Source organism: Paralichthys olivaceus, chromosome 5, assembly GCF_024713975.1.
Source record: "Paralichthys olivaceus isolate ysfri-2021 chromosome 5, ASM2471397v2, whole genome shotgun sequence".
Lineage (NCBI taxonomy): Eukaryota > Metazoa > Chordata > Actinopteri > Pleuronectiformes > Paralichthyidae > Paralichthys > Paralichthys olivaceus.
In genome coordinates this window covers 12421521-12444305 of record NC_091097.1, presented here as the reverse complement: position 1 = coordinate 12444305, position 22785 = coordinate 12421521, and the positions used below count along the sequence as shown (strand labels likewise).

The 22785-nt window shown below is 41.3% G+C and overlaps 1 protein-coding gene across 1 annotated transcript; it reads right to left on the bottom strand.

Moving 5' to 3' along the window:
* Positions 1-155: 155 nt before the first annotated feature.
* fscn2a (fascin actin-bundling protein 2a, retinal) lies at positions 156-8106 on the bottom strand. The gene is made up of 5 exons (XM_020094752.2): positions 7021-8106; positions 4148-4304; positions 3938-4059; positions 3654-3821; positions 156-3544 (listed from the first exon to the last, which is right to left on the bottom strand). The coding sequence occupies exons 1-5, from the start codon at positions 7841-7843 to the stop codon at positions 3339-3341; spliced, it is 1476 nt and encodes a 491-aa protein (XP_019950311.1). The 5' UTR covers positions 7844-8106; the 3' UTR covers positions 156-3338.
* Between the last annotated feature and the right edge of the window lie 14679 nt (positions 8107-22785).

Sequence of the window (22785 nt, the reverse complement as noted above, 5' to 3'; positions counted from 1 at the left end):
ACACTTTTTCACAGAGTGATAATTTGTTCACACACTTGAAATTTAGGTTGAGTGTTAAGGACATTTTGACATGAGCATGACAGGAGCAGGGTTCCAACCAACCCTACAACTGACTGCTGCTGTCTTCATTACTGAATTCAATTACAATTCTAATCCCGAAGCCAACAAAGATGTTGTCATGTGTTTATTGTTGTCAACATTTTCAAAAATCAGATCAGCAAACAAAAATAATAAAACAGCAAACATCTGTCTATCTTTTTTAAATACATTCTAAAATATGGCCAGAGGCTCTCTATAGAGCTGTTACAGGGTGCGTCTGTGTCTGAGCCTTGTAGACCTTGCTCTCTACAACGTTTCTCTATTAAATGCAAGTTTCACACGTCACACAACCATTGGTTTAGATATTAAACTTGAAAAACTATTGCAAATTTAATTTCTTCCTGGAAATCAGCTGACAAACATCTACAGGATTAATTGTATACAGGTGCAGGCTGTCCTCTGCACTGCACACCAACATCTGTTTCAAACTACAATCATGGCCTTGCAGCTGTATGTCTCCGCCATCTAGGCAAGTTGTGTTTACTCCCATGTCTGTGTTCGTCAGGTTTCTTTACCACTTTGCTCCCACTAATGGATGTTGCTCCTCATCCGAGTCTAACATAAGAGGATGTGGTTTGCTGTACAAATCGTGAAGCCCAATGAGGTAAATATATTATTTGTGATATGGGGATGTATAACTAAAATGTATTAAGTTCAGTTGTTTTTATCCGGTAATAGTTTGTGCATATGTCCATGTGCTTGGCCTGGAGGCTGGTTCTGATAGACAGCAATGTTGCAGCCATGACAGTGGGCAATGCTTCAAATATGGATGTTGCGAAGAATAAGATACTAATTCTAAAATGTGGATGATTCACACACATCTTTCACTTAGGGCACAACACAAGATCTGTACAATCACCACAGATTCAAGGTGGGCACCTCAGTATCTGACCAAAAGTGAAATATGGCCCAAATCCCCCATTCTTCTACTGAGATATGTCATTGAATATCGGACCAAAAAGTGTTTTAAGAACATTGTGATGTCGACCAATGACCTGTTTGGTATAAAATGTCATACTTTTATCAATTTATACTATTAGAGTGTGAAATATGTCACAGTTAGCAATGAAGTCATGTTTTATGAGGTCACAGTGACTATCTCACTAACTTTGATCACCAAATACAGGTCCTCCTTCACTCCAAGTGGCCATCTCTGCCATATTTGAAGAAATTCCCTCAAGGTGCTCTTGAGATATCACAGTTACATGAAATGTTACGTGGTTGGTGGCAGGAGTATGTAATCAATTGAGTGAGTATTGTAAGAGATTGGGCCCTGACTGACAAAGAGTCAGCTAGAGGCTGCTGATCACATAATGGTTTAATGCTGAGGCCCTAAGGAAAAGCGGTGTTGACTGCTGGCCTTGAGTGATGCATCACATCCAACATTATTGATTGACAGTCAATGGCAATGGCACCTCGTGAAGATGGCCACCACCAGTCAAAGCCTGAATTCAAACACTTTTCATTCCCACCCATCAATATATATAAGGCTTATTCAGAGACGGAACAAACGATCTATGCCCCGCTGCTGTTATGGTAACAAAACAGCACAAAATGTGTCATCTACCACCGTTATTCAGCTGTTGTGTATTTAATTAAACTGCCAAGTATGAGTAAGGGAATGGTTTGAATTAGTGCTATAAACTGTCGTAATTATCTGCAAATCATTTCAAATATTTTCCTGATTGAAGCAAAAATACAGTTGCAGGGGATTTTCTTAAATGCACATTTCTCCAGTGCATTGAAAAAGTGTTGAGAAAAGGTCTGCCAGTGTAGGGAAAGGGTTGCTATGACACAAAGTATTTATACTATTTATATATCTAGACTCACTCATCAAGTTATTTTTGTACACCTAGATAATTGTGATGCAGACTCGCAATAAATCCTCCTTTGAATCATTAAAGCAGTCCTCTTGAATTTGTTGTCCACTAAAATATTTCCTTTGGAAAACAAGAACTGCGGGGCAAAGTGACATAGCACTCATTTCATAAACTAAATTAATTTAATCGTTTCAGCTTGAGTGTGGGTAAACAAGGAACAAGCATCATTTTAAGATTTGTCATTTGTGTCTGCATCATGTTATAGGATTTCTTTGTTTCAATGGTCTAATGAGTTGTTGCATTCCACGCATATGTATTCCACGAAGTAATGTATTTAATCCATCATACCACCCAACTCTGAATATAAGTACAGGGTAAAAAGGGATACAGAGTGCAGTACGGTTTAAGGCCCCCAGGCAGAGCACCAGCAAAGCACTTCCTGAGTTCCCACCTGGTACATTAAAAATGATGTATCATCCATCAGATACTTTAAGTGTGCTCCTCTTTTGGTTTCGAGTTTGTCGCTGACATGGATATGTGACATTTTTACTGATATATGTTCATGAACATGACATGTATCTGTATTCCTGTATTTAACAACCATCTATATTAAAAATGTATTTGTGTGTTTAAGTCATCAGCATTGCAGAGTTGCCTGATGCAATAGTCTATGTTCCTATCCAATGTATTTGCTTTATATTTTGGAAGGTCCAAATGGTCCATTAAGATAAATGAAAATGCCACTGGAAACAGTCATTGCTAGTTAATGCTGCATTACCTTTGCATCATTACTACACTGTTTCTTATAAAACATGTCGAAGTATTAAAATAATACTGGAGTTGACAGAGATTATAGAAGTGAGATATAAATCTATATAAATTAAATTAATTTTGTATCCATAAACTGTCAGGTGTGTGTTACATTAGTTTCGGTTTAGATAGACAGACACCTGCATAGATTTTGTCCTTTAGAAGATATTTTAATTTTTTTCTGAGAAGGCTAAACAACAACTTATGGAGCAACACAACTGTTAACTGTTAAACTTCTATTTATTGACTGACCAGTGTGGCTGATATGTTTTTGTCATTGCAACTAAAGTGAAAAAAAAACGTGTCCGGAAGCAGTCACAGTCACTTTCTAATTTCATTATTTGTGAAATCACACAGTGTGTGTTGTTTGAAGTTGGCATTGAACGTTGAACATTTACAAGAAAAAAACAACACACATACCTTTCTAGCATTCACTTCTTCCCATTTAAAAAAACAAACAAAAACAAACCCGGCATGGGAATCGGGCACCTTGCAGCTAGTATAAAAACAGGCAGGAAAATGGAACCCCGTCAGTTCACGTCAATGAGCTGATAGAAGCGAGTTCTGCAACCACATCTTCAGCCCTCTTTGAGGACCCTATTGAAGGGATTAATATTCCCAGAGAGAAGATGCATCAACAGATGTACCATCACCCATAAGAGTGCCTCCCTGGTCTCCACGAAGGTACTTGCCATTGGAGCCCTTGATGGCGACGCGTCCGTGTTCCAGGAACTCAAGGAAAAAATCCTCTGGCTTCTCTCCATCTGAGCACACTAGGCCACTGCTAGAAACGTACCAGAACTTTCCACTCACACCTGCAGAAGGATATCAGTTCAATCAATCAATCAACAACCATTATCTAAAACAGGATACAGATATAAGCAATGCTGAAATTTAGTATGTTCCGCACACACAAAAACTGACTTTTTACGTTGTAGGCGCCATCGTTGAAGATCAATGAGAATATGTCATAGACAGATCGATTAGCATCCAGAGTGTTGGAGCTCTTGTGGTGACACACAAAGCCATTCTCTCCGTGGAGGATCAGCATGGGGCGGTTGATGAGTTTCATCAGGAGCAATTCATCGTCACCTGCAGAGAAGGACAAATACAGATGAACTCATTTAGGGCATCAAGGCTGAACACGAGGCAGCAATTTCAAACAAACACAACACTTGATGTCAAGCACCTTGCTGCAAAGCTCTTACCCACTGTATCACTGACCGCTGAGAGCTGCCCATTCTTCTTTGTACACACATACTTTCCATTTCTTGCTTTGAGTGCCACCCTCTGTCCTCGCCATTCAATGTCAAACATTGTGTTGATCTCTCTGGGGGGGGGGAAAGACAGGTGGAAAGGTTCTGGCGTGTGGAAACATGGAAGAATGTTTTGTTCTCAATACTACAAGTGCATCTTACACTTCTGTAGCAGTGGACTGGATCTCTCCGTGAGACACTAGAGTCCAGTAGGATCCACCATTGGTTCTGAACAATGCCTTTTTGCTCTCCTTATCAATCTCCATCTGGAAGGTCTCCATGTCTGTCTCCACATCCTGATTGGCTGAAACACTCACTCCTGTTGATACAGGAAAGGACAGTCTTGACAGTTGTGCTTTTGTTCAGTGGAAATTATGGATTACAATATTGCATCCTCTTTAATGCCATTAGCCACCTCTTAAATGTCATTTCTTCCCTCAGGTATTACAAGAGACTTGTGGGCACAATGATAATCCATTTAATTACATCCATGCCTCCTCCTCCTAAAGCAGTGTTCTATTGACAGCTGACTGTCCCCATATGGGCAGCAGGTGTTATTAGGTCACATAAAACATTTTATTGGGCAGATAAATAAAATGTCAATGCAATGAATTTCATATGGACACATTAATTTTATCTACAGAAAACACACATTAGGTTTCCATCTATTATTTTATACAGTTCATACAATATACAAAAACTGACTGCTACCCATAAGTGACACCAAAGCATGGTTGGCTGCTCTATTAGTCATTAAGACTGTGTCCTCAAGGACTGGGGCATGGACTAAACTATATCAAAGTGCATGTTAAATAACTGTTTGTCAAATATGTTTTTTCTCATTTGAGGTAGTTCTTATCACACTGATGAGTCAAGTGTTTTTTTTCAGGTAAGTTTGGTTTTAATTAGGTATTTGATGAAAAAACTTCATGTTTGTCTCATGACAGGACATCGCTACTGCAGCTCCATCCCCTGTTCCCTACTGTGCAGATTCGGGTTTTGTCCAAGATGGTGGCGTTTCTTTCTGGGATAATTTAGCACCATTTCTGGATAGTGAGAGGAAGTGGAGACACATGAATGAGCTATATATAATGTATAGTCTATGATTCCAACCTATTTCCTGAAAAATCCTGGTTGCTAATACCATTCAAGGGTTCTAGCACCATAAATTATAAAAAGTGTTACCTACTACCTACCCCTGGATGTCATCACCTGAAAGTGGCTTTGACAAGGTGTTGCTTCTGAATTCCTTCCAAATGAGCAAATGATCTTTGCTAATACAGGGTCATCTCAATGTGCAATGTGCAAATGAGCTACTGATGTTCCCATTCCATGAACAGCTAAAGCTATACCCAAAACAGAACTACATCCAAATTATGAATTTTCTATTAAATAAGTTAAAGCACCATTGACTAAACTTGAGTACCTCACCTGCAGGCAACCTAGTGTTATGCACTTAATCCATATGTATTAACTCTGTCTGGTGGGGTGTGTCAGGTGGTGGAGAATACACAGACACACAAAACAAAGCTGTGTCTGCTGTAGTTCAAATTAGATGCCACAGAAATATCCTTCAACCTTTCTCTTAAGCCTGTTACAACCCTAATCCCCCACAGTCACCCCTCCACCCTCCCTGTTCATTCGCTTGCTGTAATTCCCTGAGTGGTGAAATGCAAATCTGCACCGCAGGGCCTACTAAGCAGCTTTCAGTGCCTTGTTCCTTAAAAAATGTAAAACCGCCACAAGGCCAAACACCACAGTCAAAATTTTGATTCTTTGCCCCATATTATATGGATGAGGTGCCACATTGTTGAAATACCCCCCCGACAATAATAATTTTTAAAGCAGAGTTCTATAAATGCTTAAACATAATGATGACTGCAGTCTAAAGTGCTGTTAGTCTATTTAATGGTGTTTTTAAATCTATAGAGATCTGTAGTAAAACAATGTTTTTCCTCACATTGTTTACTTGAATAGTTATAATACAGGACAGAGCAGATCACTTGCTGCAGGGCTGTGAAGAGACCTTGTAACTGATATGTCTGGCACGGCCTGGCTGTAGCTATTTTTTGCTTGCTCACCTCCACACCGGTCGACTATAATTTTGAGACCTTTGCCTGAAACAATACCTTAAAGAGTGAGATATTGCAACGCTTACATTCCATTGGTGGTAATTGACACCGATGGGACACAGATCCGCCCTGGAGTCATTTGCACCCTGCTTAATCTTCAATGGACACATGGTGGAAATGACAAAGCCCATTACTACAGTTACCTCTACTGCATGACTGTCAACCACTCCAGCATGTACAGTAGAAAAGAAAGATAGGGCCTTCTCTCATTAGCTTGTAAATGTTCCTGGTTTTCTCTTTATGTCACTGTAATATAACTGTTAAAATTTAATTAATTCAGTGCAGGGCATCTCAAGTTAATTTTAATCCCTCATTTGTATACACAGTGTGATATTTTAATTTACTTCACACACACAGTGGCACTGCTCCTCTCAAGAAGGTACAAAGAGCATACCGAGTACATTGTTGTGAGAGTCAGACTCGATTCAAAGTCAACATCAATATTGAAATCTATAAAATGTGTCAGTTTTGCAAAACTCTTTTGGAGATTAAACAGAGACACTCAGGGAACAGAAAGCTGAAATAAGGTAGAAGACCAATGAAAGGAGAGGACCACTGATCTGAAATCAGCATTACCCATGTTGGCAAAGTCTTACATGCTAACATTTTGGTACACTGGTTGAAATTGCTGTGACAGTTATGTTTAGCTCACCTGTAAACTATATTGTTTTCATGTCCATTTGTTACTCTTTAGATACCCCTGCCTTGCTTCATTTTGAATATATTCATTTCTTGTCATTTCTATGTCCATTTGCATTGTTTACAGTAAATATTGTTGTCACACCACTATACTTTTACTACTGTACTGGATGGAGCAATCAATTTTTTGTGAATATCAAAATCTCAATTTTTAGCATTCCATAGGGAGGTAATGTAATAGAGACTGCACTAAAAGCTGATTACCTTGCTTGACCGAGACAAATCTTTTATTGGCCGCTTGGAAAACTACTTGTGGATGACTCTCCTCAAGATCAAACAGCTCATCTTTTCCAGGCTTGGAGCATCGACCTGAACGCAGCGTTCCTGTGGGACCCACTGGGGTCAGATATTTCCCATCACAGTCCTTAAAGGCCAACTTGCCAGATTTCAGCTCCAGGGTGAAGCTGGTATTATTGTTGTTCTCCTTCACCAGTTTGCCATCATTGCTGAGGAAACGGCTGTCACAGGTCTTCAAGCTGTACTTGCCGTCTAGGTAGACCAAGGTGACGAGGGAGACCACTCCCCAGGGAATGTTGCTGTCCACAGAGATCTCTCCATCTGAGGAAGACAGATGGGCATAGCGCTTTCGTGCCACACTTAGCAGACTGGCCTGTGGGTGTAAAGCCAAGTGGACGGCCCACAGCTCTTGTTCTCCAACGACTTGGGCAAAGCAGGACAGGTAGTCAGCCGAACCTCCAAAGTAACGCAGGTAAGGCTCCGATTGCAATGCCCATCGACCATCAGATTGGGGCACGATAAGGAAACGGCAGTCGGGGTCAGGCTTCTCAGCCCCACACAAGATCTTCCCATCTTTGTCAGAGGCTAGGTAGCGTCCCAGGTGGCTGCGGAGGAACACTACTTGGCTATCTTGCTCGTCCTGCTCCAAGGTCCAGATCTGTTTCTTCTTCATGCTGGTGCCCGAGGCATTCACCTTGAAGCCAAAGGCCTCAGCGGTCAGGTAGCGGTTTTCATAGTTAATGAGGCCAAACTGCAGCTTCAGGGCCCTGTTAATTCCGTTTGTGGGCATGCTTGAACAGGCTGCACGTCAAGATCGAAAGCAAAGAGACTTAGGACAAACAAGGGAAAGGGTGATGAGGGAAAGCGGGCATGAGACAGAAAAAAATTAATAAAATGCTTGATTTCTCCCTTATTCCGCCTCTCAAGCCGTAAATTAGCTCCACTTATCTCTCTAGATGAGTAGTGAAGTGTTCCTTCCCTCGTCACTTTCTCTCTTTCCCCAGAGGACTTGCACGGGCACTTGCTCTCTGTTCCTTAATGAGTTAGGATTAAAATCAGCAGGACACAGCACCTCAATCCAACAAGCCGCTGACGTCACACACCAGTGCACCAACCACAAACCTCCCTTCCTCCCACTCCTTCTCCGGCACACTCTCAACGGATGCTCATTCTCTATCTCTTCCATATTTTCTCCTCATACTCTCATCTCTTTCTTTTCTCCTCTATGTTGTCTTCCTTCCCTGTAATTCACACTGACACACTCATTTGTCAAACTGAGTCCCAATTGGTTCACTCTCATATTTAGGTCCACACACTCATAGCCATGCCATCCAGCCTTCGGATTATCTTAGCTCTGATCTGTTGGCGAGCCACAGCCTAATTGGAAAATGTCCAGAGAGTAAAGGTGCTTTTGTTGTTCCTGCTGCCTCTCCTTCTCTTGTGAGTCCCCTTTCAATGAGATTTTGTCTAAGATTAATTGAGTTTTTCATGGGCAAAAATACAAGCACAATAACAGTTCCTATCCATGAATAAGTATTCAGCTTGTTAAAGACTTGATGTGAAGATTTAAAATGTTTTCACAAAGACCCTTTCTTTGCTTTTGACCATACTCAAATTGCATGGGTGACTGATTTAGAAGCATAGTCTTAACTCCAAAAGCATCACAAAGGTTTCTTTAGTATATAAGTTATAATCCCAGTTTTCCACATGCAGGTTCAGACAAGCAACATTATATTTGGCTGAAGTCATCAGATATATTTGAATTTGAGATCTCTGTGAGTTTAGCTTGGACCAATTTGAATGGGTCACATTTGAATGTACAAGCATTGCCCATTTGCCTTTCCTCCACTTACACCTTGGTTGATGCACAACCTTATTATTTCTAATCCTCCTCTTTTTCTGTAAATCCATTGAAAATAGAGGTCGCAACTTCTTGCCCCGTGACCTTTGTCACACTGCACGCCAAGATCAACCATGTAAGAGCATTACCACCCTCTTTCTCTAAAGTTCCGGGGGGAGGTTGAGGACAATGCCAAAGAGACATCCACACTGTAAATACACAAACACAAAAGTGTGTGATTCAAGCTAGGGTATTGTCTTTACTTTAGTTTAATAGTCTAATAGTTTAATAATAATAATCAACTGGCAAGTCAATTTGAAGTAAGTTACAGACAATACTATGAACAAGATACAGCAGTGGCAAAGACCAGGGATTTCTTATCTTTGATTGATGATGAGGTGGGACTGTCACTGAAAGTAAAGTTTGGCAATTCTTTGCATTTAGTTGGAGCCTTGTGACCGACAAGACCTAATCAGGAAATGAATCTAGGTGACTTCGTCATTCTTAAAGTATTTTTCTATGCTTACTGCATTCAGGTTAAATGCCTTGTTGCTCTCTAGTTCTCTTTATTTGTTCATTTTTGTCACTTTTCCTGTGAATAGTGAGTGTAACTCAATGAAATCTCTAAAGAGGGATGATATTGCCTCTTCTCCCTCTCAATGATGATTAGTCCTTCACTCTGCCTTTGAGAGCGACTTGTTGGAGCAACTATAAACACATCTGATTTCTGGCAAGGTCAGATGGTGAGTCATACAAACTCAATCTTTTTGAGAAAAACTCAAGGTTAACCTCTTCAGTCCCACTGTGTTTGGACTAATTCATCATTGATTTTAAATTTTCAGCCAAAACTTCAGTCAATAAGGTAATCAGAAATGTATTATTTTTAACAACCCAAACTAACAAAACAACATATACAAATGTGTATAGAAACCTTCAACCCCAGACATAACCCTGATCCATCTTTCACAAATACACAATACTGTAAATTATTTTTCATGTATTTTTACCCTGTGCTCACTAGATGGCAGCATTGCCACGTATAAGTGCATACTATTTTTTGGCATTGACATTAATAAATCGACTACGTTAACTTATGTATTAATTTGTAAATCATAAGAGTTAGGATGTCCCTCTATCTATTTATATATCTCCAACTATCTATCTATCTATCTATCTATCTATCTTATTTTTTATTTTATTAACTTTAAATATTGGACAAACACACCAGTCACATTTCTTGAGTAGTCTTGGCTTGGGCTCAGAGGCTACATATTTTTTTAATGGAAATGGATTGGGGTTTGAAAGGTGTGGCTATTTGCAGGCTGAGTTGCCTATTTTGGGACACAGCCCAGCTTTCAGTTAATTGTACAAAAATGAACTTGAATCATTTTCCTTTTATAAATTTTTGAACCAAAGCAGGTTTGATATGTTTGCATATACACACAGCAGTATTTTTAATGGTTGGTATAATTTAACAATTGCCAGTGGATGGCAGTGTTGACTGTAAATTGTAGTTTGTTTTCTCTCATACATTTAGATTGTGTTCACTGGGTTATGCAGAAAGAAGAAAAATACAGTATTTAATGACAAAGGTGTCACTGATTTTCACAAACTTTCCTAATGGAAAGGATTTTATCGGCCAGTTGAAACACTGACTAACATATAAATGATTTCATTTTTGAGACTATCCTAATTTTTCTCGACCTGATTAAGAAGAGTCTCATCAATTAATCCATTCAACCTTTTTATTAGTTTATTGTTTTGTTTTTTTTACAAATTCCTGCAACTTATATTTGCTATTATTGTTTTACATGGTGGCAAGAAATGTAAAATAATATTAAAAAATAACTATTTAAAACGGCTGCCTGCGGCCAAATTAGACTCTTGGAGACATGACAGAATTTGGTTGTTGCAGGTATTCAAGATGAAAAATGGGAAAGAACCATGAAACTGGTCTAAGGATGTACTATCACTGATATCACTATCTGTGATGATTGACATATTTTACAAATGAGGACAATCTTTTGTCCTTCAGATATCCTCCTCCCTTGTAGGTCTGGGTTGCCCAAAACTCCAGGAATCTTTTGAGCGATACCTGCATTACATTTAAACTGTGGTGGTCCACTAGTAAAGCCAAGTTGTGACTGGATTTCTCCCTCTCTGTTTCTGTCTAGGTTGTCTTCATATCTTTCTATCTTTACTGCACACTCTTCTCTCTCTTTCCTGGCATCCCCTGCCGGAGGTCTTAGTCAAAAAGAATAATAAAACCTTTTACCGTTCAGCTCTGAGAGAAAATGATTGAAGGAGGGGAGAAAATGAGCGAAAAGGTGGCTGGTTACTTGCAAACACACATAGCCGTGCACGTGCACAGGCGTACACATACTGTATACATGCACTCACACACGGATCAAATGGTGAACTGAGGTCTCCCCCAGGGCATGAACATGGATTAATGTGCCCAGCGCGATTATTTAATTTATAACTGTCCTGGACCTTTTCAGATAAGACCATTTTTCAGGTTGCCATCCATTAGTACCTTTAGACTGCATCTATTAGCCTGCCAAGCACTCACAGCTCCATTTAAAGGGCTAGCACCCTCCCTGTTCAGCCTGCTATTGAAAGCGCATTCACAGAAAAGTCAAGGTTGTCTATTGGCAAATTAAACCCGACTAACCCTCAAAGGACTACGGTGCAAATGTCTTAATCTGACAAGTAAAATGACACAGTGGAGACCCCCAGTAAATTCCACTATGATATGAAAATACTTCACAACAAAATATCATCAGAAAATTGGTATTACCAATACCTGACGAATTGAACGCTATTACATTTTCTTTAACAATTTACTTAGTTATTGTTCATCAGTATACATCCACTGGAGAGTTTATAAAATCCTAAATTATAGCTAGGTCCAAAAATGTCTTTGCTGTCTTTTGCCCCCTCGGGACCCTCCTGCGGCCCTCTCTAAATCCAGCAGAGGAAAACGGCCCATGAGGCATGCAGTAAAAGTAAAATGTAAAATGGCCGCCTTGGCTGGGATTCTCCTTCCTCAGCAGCTTGGTGATCACTGACCCCATTAATCCAGGTGTTCATTCATCTACAGGACGATCCTCCCACAGGCCGTTAACAGCTCACCCCACCGTGTTTGCCCAGCCCCGAAAGCAAGTCCAGCCCCTGGACTTCTCACTCCGGCTCTACCCGGTGTAATGAGCACGGCCAATGAGCTAAGTATGGGCAGCCATATAAATGAGCCTTGGTAAATGTCAAGCCTTTTAATTCTCAGTTGTAATGCCACATTTGTTTTGTAGGCTGTCATTTGTTTTTGGAGTGAGCCAAACTTGTTAAAGCACCCCCTCCTCCTCCTCCTGCACATTCGCCAAGGAGCGCAGACAGAGAGCCGCTCATGCAGAGAGAGACGGTGGAATAACTTAATTGGAGGTTACACTGACGTCGGTGCAACACATTATTGACAAAGACACCTCAACTCTTAGAGAAAGCAGTTTGTAAATACATAGGTACGGAATAAAAAAGATGTTCCTCATTGATTGAACTGCAGACTGGTGTTGGTTGCTGTGTTCGGCTGTTTGCAGACCGGGCTCTTGTTTCGATGCAGACAGGGTGAGCTTTAAGGGACAGGAGCACTCATGTTGATGTCATCCTTTGCTTACTGGCTCTGACAGCAGGGCTAATACGAGGCCTCAGCTTCTGCCATCCTGACAATTCCCTGTCTCTTTCATATAAAGTGAAACGATCATGTGAATTACAATGACAGGTATTTGTGTGTATGCAAAAACGTGCTTCTCTCTCTCTTTCTGTGTGCGTGTGTGAGGGAGAGAGAGAGAGGATGTCTATACAATCTTGCATATGTAGCTAATTCTGACAATGCTTTGGTGTGTCTTTTATTTCTGCGTGCATGTGCATGCAATTATGGCAAATTATGCACAAACATATGTGTTTCAGTGTCTCCACATGTTGGCCTGTTCGGTCAAAGGCTTATATTTGCTTGTACAGTACCGTTTTAAAACCTGCCTGTTAGGAATGGGCTGTTTGCTTGGCCTGTGGTTATTCTGGTAGTAGCATTCTTTCTGAAACTGTAAAAGTGGCCTGCAGTAATTGAGCCACAGCAAGTAAAGACCGGCTGCCCAAAGAGCTGTTCACCTGTTTATTCAAAGTTTGGTGAAGAACAAGTTGTATTTGCTCTTTTCGCTTATATGCCAATTTCATGTTCAACGGTTCTAGCTGCCATTTATACAGAGCACTGGTCTCCAGTTTATTCAAAATATATTAATATTTTATTTATGGCACTTCCAAATTATAGCAAATTCGACACTGCACTTCCTTCGGCCCTGCATGCCTAGTGTGACGCGGATAACTGTGGATGAACTGTTCTTGAGATATGACTTCCACATACAGACAGACAGACAGAGATTTCTGGAATTAGTAGATAGATATACATCTTGCCATTCTTCAAAAGCTAGTCGTATGCCACAGGGAAAATCTCCTGTTCGATTTAAACTACAGTAAGTAAATACTTTTAGCTGGCAACACCATCTGTGCACTATTCTGCTTCCGTGTTGATTTCAAACCCTCAGTTCTTCCCGAGGATCAGAGGAGCATGTTTGTTCAGCTTCCTGGCAAAGTCTAATAGCCGCAGGGGGGAAGTATCCAAAACAGTGCAAGTTCAAAACCTTTAGGATCATCACAAGTACATTAAAACAAAAAAGTTCACCTTACCGTCTCGAAAGACGATTACATATGGGGATCAAAGTCAGTGCTATGATAGCTACTCATGGTGACACATGAGATAAATGTTGGTGCTGATAGCTGATGGAACTGGCTAGAGAACGGCAGTTAGGCCGGCAGTTGGAGTACAGCGGACAATTGGAGGGAAGAGAGAGTGATAAAAAAAAAAGGAGAGGGAGCCTTTATTATGTAGTGTGAACTCAGCCAAGCTGTATATCCAACGTCTGTCTCCATAAGCCCTGAGCACTTGGTTTGTGTTCATCTACACAGAGAGATGCCATTTGTCCTACCACACACACACACACACACACACACACACACACACACACACATACACATTCCCCTCAAACAGACTACCGTAGCTTGTCTGACAAATTGAGCACATTTGTTCACTGGGGAAATGTTCATTGAACAACTGGGTCTTCTCCCTGTCTCCTGTTGTTTCTCATTCAGAGGTTTCCTCCCCTCTTTCTCCGTCTGGGTAGATTGTTTACAGCAGGAAGTGCCTGGCATCGACTCACTTGGCATTGGGATACTGAGTGACTTGGCTGACGCCGGTAGCCCAACATCATTCACACAGTCCCAGGGCCTGCTTCAATGCAATTCATGTGCTTTTGGGAGACATCCTTACCCGAACAGAGAGCGTTTTTGTTGATTATTCCGTCTGTTTTTGATTACATCCTGGCTGTCCTCGGAAAAGCTAGTGGACAATTTAGCTATCATTCCGAGATTGGTTAATGGGGCCCGGGCTAGAGGTTTGTGTTTGGGTTCAAAACAGTAGGTTGGCAGAGATTTTCAGTTGTTACAGCAATGATTACGGCTTAGAAATGTGTGTGTGTGTGTAATTTCTCCTCCATGAACATACAAGTGTGTGCGAGTATTTAATTCAATTGAATTCTTTTTTCGACAAAGCTGTGAGTCATCAGATGTTTAATCCATCTCAAGACTGTTTGGCCAGGCCAGGCCCTGTTGTTTGCCCAGCTGTGTGGTTTACATACTATAAAACAGAGGATATTGGCGTCTTCAAGGTGCAAACAGAATTTGTGGCCTTTGACCCCAGAGATGGATGTTGCATGGTCGGAATAGTGCTAGCTTCTGCATAAGTACTCCAATTGCTCTCTGCTGAGGTGCTAAGCCTACTGTGGCTGTTTTTGCTGGGTAAGCTTGTATTTCCTTGAGCATGCACCACCTGTCAGCAGACAACACAACTGTGCATGGATCTTATTTGTGTGTGTGTTTGTATGTTCATGCGTGGACCTTTGGAGCGTCAAAAGCCACAACTGGTGGCACAAGTCAAACCCATATGTTGTTTTCAGTGTACTGTATGGCAGCGAGAGACTGTGTAATTGTATTTCCAAGAGTGTTTGCGTTAGTGTACGCTTATGTTAGTGCATGGGTGTACATGCAACTTTCCCAGGGGGCTACCTGATCCTATTACATTATCCAGCGCACATCAAAGGGTTAAGCGCTGTCTGCCTCTATAGTCATTAAGCCCTCTCTTAGCCACAGTAAATCAACGCTGTGCCGGCAACAGCTGCTCTGATCACCTATTAAAACTTCCATAATGTGCTGTGTGTACAGAGTGGGGCCTGTAAGCTGACACTGGCCAATAGACCCCAGACAAAGGCCATCTCGAGCCTCTCATCTGGTTCCTATGGTCCGGATGGAGAGCTGAGTGGGGAGAGATGACAGAAAAGCCTCGTCATTAAGGACAACCGCCTCAGGGCTCAAAAACCCTGCAGATTACTAAACGGATATGCACTCTAGATGTATTTATATCTCAAGGCACCAGAGTTTAAGATGTTATCCAGTCTTTAGTCCAGTTGGTTCGGAGTCTTTAAACCCTAATATATTCAAAGCTGGAGATTTCCTCAGCAAATGCCTCGTAGCAGCTGAGAAAACATTTTATCTGATGCGATGGGAGCTATACATTAAAATGAATGCATCATACGCAGATGAAATGTCACTTCAAATGTTCACTGGATGTCAGCGATGAACTGAAAAGCGAGCAAAAGAAATGAATCTGAACACTGATGAGGATGCACAGCAGTTTTCTGCACTGATCCCCATCAGTCAAGAGGACACCACAGGTTTGCTTGTTCCACTGATCTGGTCAGGGACATTACGTGTAGATTAGTAGCTGGACTAACTCGCTGGATGACTGTCAGTCTGTACAAAGGTGCACTCTCAGGATGCCTGTCTCCATGGAGACACAAACAGGGCATAAGACTGCCTCAGGTGAATGCTCTGTGTGGCTCCCCCAACTGAATTGGTCCATTTAGGTTTCATTTTCTTTCTTGTCTACATCTTTCTGTGTCTCCTTTTCTTTCTCTTTCTCCCCCGCTGTTCAGCAGCATGGCCTGATCCCGACTTTTCTATCTCTTTCTTTCATTCACTCACTCTCTGTTTCTCTTCCACTGACAGGTGGAGGGGCTAAAATTCAAGAGCAGATATAAGGTGAAATTGGGTCTCCATACATATCAGCTGTCACAGGCCATTCAGGGGATGGAAGCCGATTTGCCTCCGCCAAGGTTGCAGTGATGTTGTCAGCTGATCTCATAGTGCAGCCTGAATATGCTGTGCCCTTGCCTCTCCTCTCTCAAACTGTTTTTTTTTCACTTTATTCGTCCTCCTCTCTTTGACATTTTTTTTTCTTTGCCTCATGCACATACTCAAATAGTTTTATTTGCATCTCACCTCTTTATTAAGCAGATTGTATACGGCTGAGCTCGTTTCCTGCATCACAAGGTACATTTTAGTGCTTTGAGTTTGTTTCGAATTTAGCACACCAACCCCAATGGATTTGTTTGAAGAAAATGAGAGATGTCTCCAAAATGTCTGATCAAAGCCTGGTTTAGTTGCCCAGAGGCTTCAACTCATGTTGATGAGATGTCCAAGTGCCACAGAGCTTATAACTGCAGAGTATCTAAGCAGATTGTATATTTTTAAAAGTGTTAGATATAAATGAGCAGGAGAGGAGAGTAGAGGAGCCATCCAGTGATGGATGTGTTTAAGGGCTCTGGAAACCAGGGCTGGGGGCCTGGCAGCTGGGCAGAAGTCTTTTATATCCTGCTATGACTGGCACGTTTATACACACACATAGGCATGCATGAGTCCCTGGTCTGCCTATCTCTCGCTCTCTCTCTCTTTCTTTTTAATATGCTTACTTACTACTCGTGCCATATATGCTGATATCCCTTTTCTTCATGGTTGAGGCTACTAGAGAGCTACGCCTGACGGGAGAAATCGGTTATCTGTGTGTGTGAGAGTGCTGGGCAGTTTAAACCTCTGTACACGTGTCTTCATCACCCTTCGAGGTGCGGAGGTTGAATGTGTATAATTTTGTTAACTGCATCCCATGATAGGGGAGAAATTCCTTTCTCTCTTTTTTAAAATTATTTATTTAGCTTATTTTTTCAGGAAGCTTCTCAAGACAACACAATAGATCACATGGTAAACAACTGAGCTAATTTTCCCATCTCTGTCAAAGTTGTTGGAAGAGGTCTGTATCAGCCGCCTGGTTTCCATTTCTGCACAAATTATCATTGTTAGTCTTTTATTGTTTCACCAAATTATTAAAACCAGCTAAAAAGGACAGATGTAGGTAAGTGAAGGTTAAGGTGATTTTGTTAGAAATAAGCTTATCCCCCAGTCACGAATTAAACAACTACAAACATTTACAGTACGTTACTTTTGCCGCTAGGAATTAGATGGGATCCGTGTGGGATCATGGTAGTTGTTGATAAAAATACTCCGACGCAAATCATGTTCACGACTAAGGTAAAGTTTTTTTCGTGTTAGATTCATTCATTTTCATGATCCATTACAACTGACAACCAGTGGAAGGAAAAACAGCCGACCAAAATAAAACATCCTATTACCTTGAATAAAATTGGGGATTTTTCTAGATTATAACATTGTTGGAAAGGGATCTGTAGGTGTTTCTGGCCATTGTAAAATGGATGATGTTTGTGTATTTGGCACTGTATACTGTTACCATAGCAACATAGATAGATGGATTTTATCATTCGTATCACTAAGGTCAGAATTACTACACATTTAAAGGATTAGATTGGATGGTACCAGCTCTTTAAATGTGTTACTTACTACAGTATATTACTGTAATAATCATTTGATAGTGTATATGAGACACCTGTAATCATTCATCTACAAACACAACTACGCACACACACACACATAGCATGATGTCATCCACATGTTAGCACTTATATACACATGAAGCAACATATAGACCCAGACAGGCCCATATTCCTCTCTGGCCTTGGGCAGTGTCTATTGTATTGTGATAAATGGAGTGTCTCCTGTCCCTGTATCCACAGGGCCCAGGAGCAATCTGCTGGGAGCCTAGGGATGCACGGTGGCCTTTCTTCCAGGTTTCCTGTCTCCTGACTCAGCACCAGCTGTGCACACCAGCAGGAAAAAGAACATGCGAAGGGTAAAAATAATTCAGTGGAGATTCATAGTGTACAATGACCCTAAGGCAGTCAGTTAAAGAATAGTCTCACTTTTACCTGACAGCAAGCCAGGCGAAGAAATCCGAAGGACGGATTGTCATGCTCTGTGAGATAATGGCTCATATGGATGATGTCATTTAGGAGCAGGAAATCTAGATAATTAACCAAAATGATGAAAATGTAGTTTGTTTTGTAATGACACTGGAAAAAAAGCCTTATCCTACTGTAAAGCTGTTTATGCTAGTTTAGTCAAGATCATCTGGATATGATTGCTGCTTGTTTAACTCACCACCACAAAACAAGACACTTAATCAAAAGCTGAACTTGGCAAATTTGTCTTGCGGTTTGCAGACAATCTCTGACAGTTGCCCTGGCTGACTCCATGCCCAAAAGCCCCTCTGGCATTTAAGAAGGCTGAGCTTTATGGCAACAATGGCAGGCGTGCCAGCAGACCCAGGCAGTCATCATGGCAGCGACCGCGGTGGGCTGTCAGAGAGAGCTGTGTGGCAGCATTGTGTGGTTAAAGCGGCTGCTCTCCCCATAATGGAACAGCTGTTTGGAGCGCGGTGCACCAGGGTGCTGGGGCACAGAGTAAATAGAGGAGAAGAGCAATGTAAACAGAGATGGGATGGCGGGAGTTACTGTGAGAGGGGGTAAACACCCCAGAGAACTGCACGGAGGGGTTGTCGACACAGGAATGCACAAACGCCACAAAAGAGGAAAGAGTGGAAAGAAAGGGGTGTGTTTTCGAAAGAACAAAACAATAATACTCTATTACAGCCTGGGGCCCCATATAATTGCTGACTTGAATGTTTTGTATTTTGATGCGACAGATAATTACAAGAATTGAGACGAGTCATACCTGCTGCCTCAGAGACCAGTTCCAGTTCTTCACTGGTGAAAAGGTAACACTTGAGTCTATGGCTACTTTATCAACCACACAGCTTAATTCCATTTGATTTTGGGTGCAACTAATTAATTGAGTTCATAGCTGATCTCGGTTCCAGGAAGGCCAAAGGGCTTTCTTTATTATTTATGAGATATAGAGTGTAACCAGCTGTTCAGCACTTACAAATTGGATAGTATGAGAAGGCGCCTGACCCTTTTTATTACAGGCTGTAACTTTTCCTGCTGTTGTTGGGTCAGTATAGTGCTGTGGACAGTGAGAGCACAACTGTGGCTGTTGGCACAGTAACGTCTTTGCAACACGACAAAAGCAACACACACACACATATACACACACACATACACACACACCGCTCAATAGATCAAACTCAAGTTCAGGTTAGAAGCAACAAGTGACAACCAGCTGAACTACCCCTGGTTTTTGTTTTTTCACATCCACTGAATTTAGAGAAATAAAGAGAAATAATTGATCTTTTGGATTCAGAGACCCGATTAAAAACTGCATCCATCAAATATATTCAAATGTGCATGATGGCGGTGTTCCTTGTTTTGGCTTCATTTCAGAATAGTGGGAGGACGTGGAGATGTGTCGTCCATTTTTATATTCATTGTGAATTTCTCTTTTCTGGACATTTTCCACAGTCATTCATTCAGAACTACACCTACACTGCACAACAGGACATGGAAAAGCATCTGAGGGATGATTTTTGGATACAGAGCTAAAACAGCATGAAGATCCTGATAATGAGTCGTGCATTTGTTATTTTCTCAGTAAATAGGGTGGCGACATTACATCAGAGTTTCTGAGCAACATATGTAGCGAGGAGCAACGGTAATCCCATGTAATACTGTGAAAAGCTCTTTTAGCATAGTTGATACAGAATCTTTATAAGCCACTAATAATGAGCAACAGAGAAATAGATTAGAGGTGGCACGGCTGGCTGTGGGCCACAGCACGCAGCACACAGAGCAGTTGAGTGGACTGTGTGCAGGCGTGTGTCTGTGTGTGTCAGGAGAACGCATTAGTCCAGGATATCCTCACGAGGAAGTGTAGGTATTTGAAAACAGCAGGTGGTTCGGCATTCAGCGCACCTCTGAAAGCCTTCCATTACACATGTTGTAAACATGCACACGCTTTCAGCTTTTCAAGGTTTCAATCACGTCAAGCAAAATGATGGGATATTGTTTACAGCTGCAAATGTTTCAAACTGTCCTGGAACTTTGTCATTTATGCACACAATACTACCATAGTTCTGTCTGTACATTTCAATCTTTAAAAAATGCATGTAGACGTTAAAGACATTCTATGTTTTGCTTCACTCCATGATGGAACAGCTTGAAAGCCTCTGTGTTCACCACATTCAGGATGGTTGAGGTTATTTTACAGTGGCTGTAACTGCTGTATTATTGATAAGTTCAAAAAGGAATAATCAAGGCGTTAGCGTTCTTGAAGAAGAAGCAGTCAACATCTGACTGATGTGTTTGTCCTGCTCTCTTCTCCCAGCACCTTGTTGAGACCCAAGACCTAAGCTTAACACACACACACACACACACACACACACACACACACACACACACACACACACACACACACACACACACACACACACACAAGGCTGTCTGTCCCCTGTTCAACCCCCTCAGAGTCAGAGGCCAGACAGGGTCAACCGGGGGGCGAGAAATTTATGAGGTGTAGATATTTGTGCAGCAAAGCATTCCTCCTGTTGACACTGAGCAACACAGCCTGGATGCTGAGCGAGCTGAACCAGAAAGGCACTGAAAAGTGAGGCAGACAGACCGGTCCGTCAAGTGAGAGGTAACACAATCCAGGTTGGAGACTTGAAAAAATGCACCAAGTGAGGAAAGAAATAGATGAGTCTGATGCATTGACTTGTTTAAGTGATACAGATGCAGGGTGTTCAGTTGACTGTGTATAATTTATCAAAAATAAATACTTTGATTGTTTTTATCAGAGCCCTAATGAAGCTTATCGCCTCTGCCAAGGAGTTTTTTTTATTTTTTTTAATCGCTGTTTGTTGGCTGGTTTGTGTGTTTCTTTGTTTGACTGCACAAAAAAACAAAACATATTTCCATGAAACTTGGAGGAAGAATGTCACATGGGGCAGGGAAGCACCTACTTAAACCTTAGTGCTGATCCAGGAATTTTTGCAAGGACTAACAGGGATGTTGATGAATAAAAGGCACATTTAGGGAACTGATATCATTACAAGTGTGTTGAAAAATGTGTTAATGTAAAAACTATTTCAATGAAATCTTGTGGAGGGGTGGGGTTTGGTAAATATTTTGACATTTCTGTTCATATCTCAGAGAATCATTTATGGAACTTGGTGAAAAACATCAGGCATGTTTAGGGGACACACTCAAATAACACGATCTAGTGAATTTAAATGTGGTTTAATAAGGGGGCTGTTGGTACCATTCTTGTCTTAAGTTGATATCTTTATGCAAACAGAAGTAATGAAGCAAACTCTCTCGAAACACAGTAACCTAAACCCCCCACCCCCACACTCATTAACTCTGTTCTCAGCTCCAGCGGTGAGGAGAGTCTGTCCTACCCTTGTGTCGCTGATACAGGAAGGGCCCCTGCTCAGACACGGGGCAGTGGCCACAGTCAACACAAAAGGTTGTGGTGGTAAACAGCTCTGTTTATGTTCGCTGGGCTGCTGTTAGAGATGACTGATGTGCCCATTAGCCCCTGTCTTGGCATTAGGGGGAGGGGTGGCAGCGCTCTGGCTCCATGCAGGACAAAAAGACCCCTGGGCCTGCAGAGAAAGGTCAGTGACCTATATTGTGTCTCCTTCGGGCTAAGCCAGTGGTTATTTCCCTTATTCAGGTTGCAGAGATTGGCTTTGTCCAGGCAGATGAGCATGTTTGCAAATGGACAGATGCTGAAGAAGCTTATGGATAATGTAGTGGGATAGATGAACATACCGGCTGCTCAAGATAGTGAATGAAGAGGGGTACACATTTCTGCCACCAATTTTAACTACTAAAAATGCATCATTCTGCTCTATATTTGAGTCAAAATTAGACCATAAGCTTATTTACTGTAATGTAGGATGCTTTGTGTTCCACTAGAGAGCGCCCTACTTTACATTTACTCTTCATTCAAGAGATATAAATGTATAAGAATCCCTTTATTTTGTTGAGAAACAAGCATTCAATTTTAATCAAATCTTTTGTTGTGATATTTGATCATTGTATCTTCTATCTTGATCCTAAAATGACAGATTCATAAGTAAGAATTACACCACAAATACAGAAATTGCTCTTTTCTAAATCACGGACAAATCACCACACTGAACGCTGACACAGTCGTTCCAGGGCCTTGGGAGAAAAGAAAAAGAACCAATTCATTTTAAAAGAAAAATGGGCAAATGTATCATGAATCATGAAAATTTACATTTCCCTCTGAATCAGTCAACATCATATTTACAGAGCTTGGCAGTTAAACCCGGCAGTCTTTATTTGATGCTGTGACAGATCCGGCTCTATTTGCTAAAGAACTCAAAGCTCACATAAACTTAGTTCAGCCAGAGACACTCACATCAAAAGATTTATCGCAACAAATAAAAGAATTTGGCAGAAAAAGGACTCATGCTTATTGAATTTTGCTTAAATAAATCCAAGCAGCCTCAAAAATTCAGAGGGGAGCATGTTAAAGCTCCCAAAGGGGTATAAATAACAGAGCCCCCCCCCCACACACACACACATATATAAATGAGATATGTGATATACATAATGCAC

Bases quoted from the DNA above. Each gene is read 5' to 3' on its own strand.
- fscn2a (XM_020094752.2), bottom strand. From the start codon at position 7,843: ATGCCCACAAACGGAATTAACAGGGCCCTGAAGCTGCAGTTTGGCCTC. The intron at 4,305-7,020 runs GTAATCAGCTTT...CTGTATCAACAG, and splicing joins ATTTGTCTCGGTCAAGCAAG to GAGTGAGTGTTTCAGCCAAT. The intron at 4,060-4,147 runs GTAAGATGCACT...CCCCCCCCCCAG, and splicing joins CAGTCCACTGCTACAGAAGT to AGAGATCAACACAATGTTTG.